At 39.2% G+C, this 8,435-nt stretch overlaps 1 protein-coding gene across 6 annotated transcripts in view; it reads left to right on the top strand.

Annotated features, from left to right (window-relative positions):
* Nucleotides 1-8,435, top strand: part of LOC107672460 (bromodomain-containing protein 4-like) — a 73,430-nt gene that overhangs the window by 46,447 nt on the left and 18,548 nt on the right. For all 6 annotated transcript variants that reach the window (XM_016465658.1, XM_016465657.1, XM_016465655.1 and 3 more), the window contains one exon: nucleotides 7,560-7,929. In XM_016465658.1, the coding sequence (XP_016321144.1) occupies nucleotides 7,690-7,929 (240 nt within the window). In that variant the 5' untranslated portion in view covers nucleotides 7,560-7,689. The remainder of the gene's footprint in view (nucleotides 1-7,559; nucleotides 7,930-8,435) is intronic.

Genomic DNA, 8,435 nt, shown 5'->3' with positions numbered 1-8,435 from the left:
AGTATTGAGCTGCTGCAATGGAGCAGCTCTAATGCGCCATTAAAATGAACAGTGAAAGTAACAAAAGCTTATACAATACATTTTAACTAAGTGTGGTAAGTGTGGAAATAACTGAAGGTAATATCTGTTTGCTAAATGAAGCCAACTAACATGATTCATATTATTATTATTATTAATATTATTTTGTTTCTGTACCCAATATTTAAAAAAAAAAATACAAATGCTGTGAAAATACAGGTATCGGTATCGGCGAGTACCAAAAATGAAAGTATCGGTATCAGGCTCGTTCTGCAAAAAGTGGTATCGGTGCATCCCTACTTGAAACATTGAAAAAATAACAGAGAATAACTGTCTGTTACTCTCTTTGTCAAGGGCGTATATTTGCTTTTGACACTGGTGGGGACATAACAGCAGAACTGCACGCTCTTATTTCAGTGTTGTTTTTTATTTTGTGTATATTTTAGCTAACAGTTTGCTTTGTAGGCCTACATTTAGTTGAACAAATTTAAAGTTAAGACTGTTCACAGCGACGCTGTTCAAGATCCTGCCGCACCACAGAGCGCAACTCACAAATAGCTTTCCATAAAATCACATTATATTTGTCCCAAATTATTGGTAATGTACATAATGACTTCATTCTAGGCTAGAAGTTTATATGTTCAAATTTCAGCACAGCGTTTCTTTCTGTCCGTATGCTGGAGAGCTAATAATAGCTATAGGTCGCGCTTTCTCTTTTCGTTTGCTCTGTTTTGTCAAACACCATACTTCAATCTCATCGACGCAACTTAATTTTCTAAAGTGATCTTTTCTGTTAATTGTTTTGGACTGTCTTGAACTCAATAGTGCAATACCTGTGAGTTGTTCTAAACGCAGTGCTGCGCTTCACCTCTGGTGTGCGACTACTACTCAGCCCATGTATTAAATATGCATCCTTGAAAGCGCGCAGTTTTCTAACGTATTTACTTTAACGTCTTAGGTAATATCAATGCTATGATATATTTTAGATGTGCCCGAAATTACAAAAACATACATATATTTAACTGTTTGATCAAAATTATTGCTAGGGACAATTTGGTAGTTGCTGGATATTGGTAAGTAGGGCTGGGCGGTATATCGAGTTTGTACGATATATCGATATTTTCTTTGATATGAGGCAATACCGTTTATATCGATATACACTAGTTTGATACGAGCGCATCTGAAAATATAGCGGAGGACACAGACTGAGCTGCTGCGGAGAAAGTGCATAATCCAATTTGTTCTAAACATGTGACAAGCTTCATGTTAAGGCCTTTAAAAACTGGTAAGACATAGTTTATAGGTTTGTTTCGCATATTAGTTTAAGTGGCTCGGCCTGTCAGATGCTCTGACAGTAAGGCTGCGTGTGCCGCTGACAGAGACACTAGGATACTCGCGCTGTTAAATGTGTTTGAGATGTGCTGTCTTCCTGAATGCATAACTTACATTTCACCGGTATATTCTCCAACTGTAAATGTTAGAAAGTCATGGAAATATTTCCATTTTTCTGTCAGAAGTGCATGAGCCTTCTGCTTTGGGATTCTCCGCTAAACTTCAGTGAACGAGCGCCGCACGCCAAACAGACAGAGCTCAATGAAATAGGAGCACAATAATCCTGACAAATATACATTTCGCTGAAATATTTGTAGTTGGACAATAAATGTGATATGTAGAATTTTAAACCTACAATTAAGTATATTTTTATGATAGCACTGACTGTAAAGTGACTGTAATGGGGTAATCAAAATAGCCTAACATAACTGTGCTTTTGTTCTCATTTATTTTTATTTTTAGTTTAGTGAATTTAACTTCTGCTTTAAAAGACTTATTTTTGTTTTTAGATCGCAACATTACAATGTTGGAATGAAATGTGATTTTCAACCCTTTTTTGCACATAATATAAAGGCTTACATGGTTACATTCACTTTATTTGTTTTCATAGCCTTTAATATGTATTGTTTTGTTGGACAACATTGGGCGGCAAGTGAAATATATATATATATATATATATATATATATTAAATACAGATTTTTTTTTAAATCGAAGTACAAAAATGAAAATACCGACATATACTGTATACCGTATATCGCAAATAGGACAAAAAAATACCAAGATATGAATTTTTGCCCATATCGCCCAGCCATATTGGTATTGGTATGGTATTGGTCTTTTCGTTTTCTGCTGATGGCCCCACACTTTGAGAACCACTGGTATAAGTGTAGTGTAATTAGGTCAGCTTTGTGTGACGTGTATTCGTCTATATGAGTTTTAACTTGATTTTAAGGTAGGCCCTAAATGTTTCCCTGGAGCAGTGTATGAGTGAGCATTTACTGGTAACAGACAGTTTGGCATTCTATCCTGGCTAGTCACGCTGGCAGATCGTCAGTTCCCTCTTTTTCTGCATCTGAGCTCTAGGGTTGATACAGTGGTCATGTGACCACTGTTTCTCTCGTCAATAAGTGAGTCATCAGGAATGCTGTTAGTCAGACATAAAAACTGCTTTGTGTGTATACAGATACTTTTAGACTCGGGAAATGTGTGGCGGCCTGAATGTGTCGTGTCAGTAGACCTGCGGGGTAATTCAGCTCAGCCCCAGCCCACCCCGTTTTGGTTGCATTTCCTCCATAAGGGCCTTTCGCACCGCTTTAGTTCCAGAACTAAATGTACAGTACTAAAGTACTGGGACAATTTTGCGCGAACTATTTCCCAGTACCATTTAAAGGGTTGCATTCGCACGGACAGTGTACGTAAGCCGGTCGACAGACAGTGACATCATTTGTGCGCGCCGTTCAACAACGGAAACAGAACAACGTTAACAACAGGAGGATGGAGGACGCTGTGATCGGAGCGGTGTTTTTGTTGGTGTCTACTTACGTCACGATTAGTACCAGTTGTGCTGGTTAGACCCTGCTCCGGAGTAGGAGCTAATTTGGTTCTCGAAAAAGGCAGTCCGGTACTAAAAAAAGCACCCAGTTCCGGCGGTGCGAAAACGGCAAAAAGTGGGTTGTTCCACAATTAGTTCTGGTACTATGAAAAGGTTCCCGCGGTGCGAAAGGCCCTATAGTTGGGGGTATTTTTAGCTTGGTACTTTTGTGTGTGTGCTCGTGGCTTTGGGCTGAAGTTTATTCTTGTGCTTTTTGTGTACCGACTTGGACATGATGTCCCCCATTACAGAGCTGATCGGAACAGTGAAGTTAACTCTGAGCTGAAATCCCACACCTGAGCTCTTCAGAGATCCACAGCATGAAGAAAGGAGGATGCTAGTCAGACCCGCAGACCCTCACAGCAGCTACAGGCTCTGGCAGACGCAAAAGAAATATTTACCTTCTAGAAAACTTGCTCACACACATCCTGTTCTGGAGTTACAGTCAGACCATTGCCCAATCTAGGGACCTTCACTACAGATGGGACGATTAGCATCTTGTAAACGATTGGTGTCTTGGATTGCTTCTGAACACCGAGTGTCCTGAGTTTTGACAGGTCTGCGTGGGAGAATAGAAACCCCCTAGTTTACCAAAAGTATAATTTTTTTTATATATATATATTCAGTTTGTTCTACGCTCAGTTTGTTTATTTCATACCTGAAAACTTGTGACCTTTTGGTGAAAATTGCTGTTCTGTAGTTGAAACGTGCCATTTATGTGATTTCTGCAAGTTTCTGTTTTGGGGTTTTTGTTATGTAACAGTTATATATAGCATTGCATAATCATTTATTAGGCTGAAATATGAGGTTTATCTCTCTCTCTCTCGCTCTCTCTCTCTCTGTCTCTTATATATATATATTCATTATTTTATTTTTTTTGTCAACCTGTATTTAAGACTTCAGAAGTTTTTTTTTTCTTTTTCTTTTTTTTCTATTGTAAGATGTTTAGGATGTTACAATAGACATTGGTGTTGTTTCAAAAGGATGCTGCTACCTAAACTATTCTATTCTAACTTTGGAATTTTTGAAACTATTTCAGCTGCTGATTCCAACAGATTTTTAGAAGAAAAAGTCCCCATTTTCCCCCAACCACACATTGTGTATTTCTTTTCTAGTCTTTGTTGAATACTTGTAATTGTAGAAGTAAAAGTAGATCTCAAGTATGACAAAAAGATAAGGATATTTGTTTATACAATTTATTGAATTTCTTTGTATTTTGTACATTTTGATTGCTTTCTGTGAATTCATTTTAATTAATTGTTACCAAACAACAATTCAGTGGTTCCTTTTTTTTTTATCAGTGTAAAGTGATAGGTGTAAGTGGATCAGTGTATCTTCATTTTCCTGTACAGGCGTTTCAATTTTAGTATGTGTAGGTATAGTGTGTGTGTGTGTGTAGGAAATGGCTTATGCTAAGCTTTTTGTGAACTGCTGCATTTCATTGTGGACATATTTTTATTCATTTGGCAGGTGCTTTTAGTGTCTTTTATTTTTCATTAGCTTGTGTTTTCCTTGGGAATTGAACTCCTGATCTTGCTTCTCTACTAGTTGAGCTGGAGTAATGCTCTGCCGTACCACTGAGAAATGAATCGCATTTTACTTTTACTCGCATTATTAGTCAAAGGGCGTGCGTCATGAAACAATCATGACAAATTTGTATAAATAGTTTTAAAAACCATTCTTGTGTAAACTATTGCATGGAGTTTTATGAACAACTTCGAGTTTGTTCTGCTCAGGTTTCATGATTGAAACCCAAAGATTGGCCTAATATCAAGATTGAATGTTGTAACGAAGCTAAAAGAGAAGTGAAATGAAGTGTGTCAGTGAGAGGCTTTGCTGTGGGCCTGGTGCAGGACACTTGGCAGCTGCTGTGCTGTAAAATCATTATAACACTATTGTTTTTACTACAGCCAAAGCTCGTGTACATTAAATGACTGAACACAAGTTCAGTTTCTTTTTTATTGTTTGACCAGCAGCTGTAAATACCCCTAATTTGACTGCAGGAAAGCACACTGGAGGATGCATTGACAGAAACTGGATTAATTTTGCTTCATACTGCTGAAGCAAATTCAGATTATTTTTGCTAGGTGAATTTTGTGTTTTCCCCCCTCTCAGTCATTCTGAATAATTCAGGAATGGCAGTCGCTGTGGACTCATCCCGGCTGAATGCATTCTGGTGTATCATGTTTTATGAAGACTTGACAGGAGACGGGGACTGTGCCAATGAGTCACTACAGCACTTGTGTGACTGTGAGATACATGCTGCCGGGGAGTAGCAGTCTGTCCGCACACTTCATCAGATGTCATAACACATTCCTCTGATCCTGTTTCCTATTTCTTTAAGCACAGACACATCCAGTTTGCTCTAGGGCTGTGCAAAAAAATTTAATGCGATTTTCATGCGCATCTCATCAGTAAAGCCGCTCCTGTGATTAGTAGTAAATCTCCAGCACGTGCGTTCAGATGGAGCGGCATTTACTACACAGAGCCGTAGTTCACTGACAAGCTACACAAAATCGCATTCAAAATCGGCAATAAATCGCCTGCGATTTTCAACGTGATATTGCCTAGCTTGTCAGTGAACTACGGCTCTGTGTAGTAAATGCCGCTCCATCTGAACGCACGTGCTGGAGATTTACTACTAATCACAGGAGCGGCTTTATTGACGAGATGCGCATGAAAATCGCATTTGATTTTTTGCACAGCCCTAGTTTGCTCTGAATGTTCCCATTCTGATTATTTACAACTGTCTAAACTTGAAGCGTTTTTCAGTTGACCCATCCAAGTAATACTTTCAGTAGTAGTGCTGCATTACTGTTGTTTACAGGTTTCTCTTGTAGAAAGATTAAATGCAAGGCTCTAGACAGCAGTATGAGGTGATATGAGGTTTCATTAGCAGGAAGTGTAGGTGTGGGAATTGCCAGATTACCCAGGCAGCGGTAGTAGTGGTGGGGGTGTGATTACTAGAGAGACGAAGACATTTGGGCCCTCCTTTGGTATCAATTACCAGGCTAACCTTTAACATGCTTCAATCGAAAAACAACTGGCTGAGGAACAAGAATTGATTGTGGAGGTGCAGGATGGTCTGCGGCAGCATATGTGTTTGGTTTGCTGAGCTCCACACCAGCTGTACTCTCCTACACTACTCTGTGATGGGGCTTCAATTGGTGGGTGAGGGCTCCTGGTCACGTGTTGATGAGCTGACACTGCTGTGCGCTCTGTGTCTCTCTTCTCTTCTTCCTCTCTCTCTGTTTTTCCTTTACTTAAGCACAATCATCTTACCAAAGCAAACTACCAGTCATTGGCCAACCCATAGAAAGCCATGGCGCTTGTTTTCAATAAGCATGCTTTTCTTTATTGGAAATCGCCTGATGCAAATTTGAAAGCTGTAAATCAAAAGGTTGTTTTCTTGTGTTTGTCAATTTCAGTAGTCGATACCAGTGCCAGAAAACTCTTTGTGTCATCACTATAGATTTTCAAATAAAAAATGCTGTAGAAAATGTAACCAAGTATTATTCAGTTATGTGAACATATTATATTTTTCATGGAATTCTAGTAACTGGTAACTAATAGAATTATTCGTCTTTATTTTTATTTTATTTTAAAAAATATTAAAGAAAAAAATGACACGTTAGAGAACAAATAAGCACAGTAGTTTTTGGGTATCAGCAGAATCAAGTATTCAGGTTTCAGTGTTAAAGTCAGCATGAAATGAAAGCTCATGCTATCTAGTTTCTAAATGCATGTTGTTGATTGATTTATCTATACATTTTTTTTACCTTGTAATTTTGAAGTAATAACTCAGTCTTCCAGTAAAAAGACAGTCTTCTTTCTGATTAAATATACCGGACTTCTCCAGTCATTTAGTCTGCTTGAACTCTGCCCCTTTCTTACAGTTGACTGCAAGTTCTCATTCACATCTGCCTCCATCCGTTTAACAAGCAATGCACACAACCATGCAAGTCCCTACATTTTGTTTTTTTCGTTAGTCCGTTTTACTTGGATGCACATCACAATATGGCAGAAATGCTTGCTACTTTTGGTTTAAGACACTGTATTGTTGGTTATGTTAAAAAAAAAAAAACTATTATACAAAAATGTGATTAAGCAATTTTCACTTTATATTTCAGAAGTAGCTAAAGATATAGCAGATGGCAAAGATATAACAAATGGCACATTGAATTAAACATGAAATTTTGAATTTTGGTTATTAATATTCTATAAAAGCCATCTCGGTGAAATAAGCGGCATATTTCTGTTACTCCTGTGAATTCCATTCATTTTTAATAATAAACATACAGCAATGCTTGTTCCACAGTTGGCTAGACTGCACCTACTTGGACGTGTCACAGAGTAATAACAGCAGTCCAAAACCCAGTATGAGTCTTGCGGAAGATGTAATTGATTCAGACCGCATCGGGGGATAATTAGAGAATCCATGGGCAATTACTAAAGCAAATATGAACTATTTGAATAATGCTGTTTTGGGGGCAGAGAGGATGTTTGCTGGTAGTTAAGTATAATTGAGATGATAGTGATGATTACAGTGATGGATCTGATGCAGATGGCATAGATGTAAATTGAAGAGCTAATGACTATGATTTGCTTCCTTCACAGAGAGCCCAGCGAGGAGTGCAATGGAATTAGCGGTGCTCTCCCTGTGGAGCCCGCGCCCGGCTCGAGACTGAACGATTGGTGTCCTGCCCCACCCCCTCCCGTCCCTCTGCCCGCGATCCACCCCACCAGTATGGGGGACGGCCTGGACGCAGTGCAGATGTCGGGGAGCAGCAGCAGTCAGGGGCAGCCCTCGTCCCAGGCCCCTTCCATCTTCAACCCCGGCCCCTCAGAAACCACTAGCCCTTCCCGGCCCAAGCGCCAGACCAACCAGCTGCAGTACCTGCTGAAGGTGGTGCTGAAGACTCTTTGGAAGCACCAGTTCGCTTGGCCTTTCCACTCTCCTGTTGACGCCATTAAGCTGAATCTGCCTGTGAGTGAGCTAACCATCCTTTTACAGTCCTGTCATGTCTGTGATGAGCAGGTCCTGTCAGACAGTGTAGCTGCACTGATTTTTACTGCAATTTTTTGCCACTGAAATGGTGCTAGTTGTCATGCTGGAGCAGATGTTTGATGACATGGTGCTGTTTGATGGTATGGTCTGCTAGTGTTACTACATAAACTGCTTGCAAACAAACCGCATCAGTAAGTAGGCTTACCTCAAGCAGTTACTGTGGGGTTTTGCAAAGCCTGACATACAAAATAATGATGAGTTTTGACTTTGGATGTTGTAAACAATTGACTTAATTCAGTGTCATAGCAAACTACTTTTGGTACAGTTGTATTAACAAAATTATATAAAAAAATTTATCTTTTACATTTATGCGTTCAGCAGATGCTTTTATCCAAAGCGACTTAATATAGAGGAGCATAAGCAATTTGTCACAATATTGGTAGTATACAATATGTTTGTTAGAAAGCTAGATTAGGAAACAAGCT

The sequence above is a fragment of the Sinocyclocheilus anshuiensis genome, unplaced genomic scaffold, assembly GCF_001515605.1.
Source record: "Sinocyclocheilus anshuiensis isolate Anshui unplaced genomic scaffold, SAMN03320099.WGS_v1.1 scaffold1430, whole genome shotgun sequence".
Lineage (NCBI taxonomy): Eukaryota > Metazoa > Chordata > Actinopteri > Cypriniformes > Cyprinidae > Sinocyclocheilus > Sinocyclocheilus anshuiensis.
This window is presented reverse-complemented; position numbering and strand designations above follow the sequence as displayed.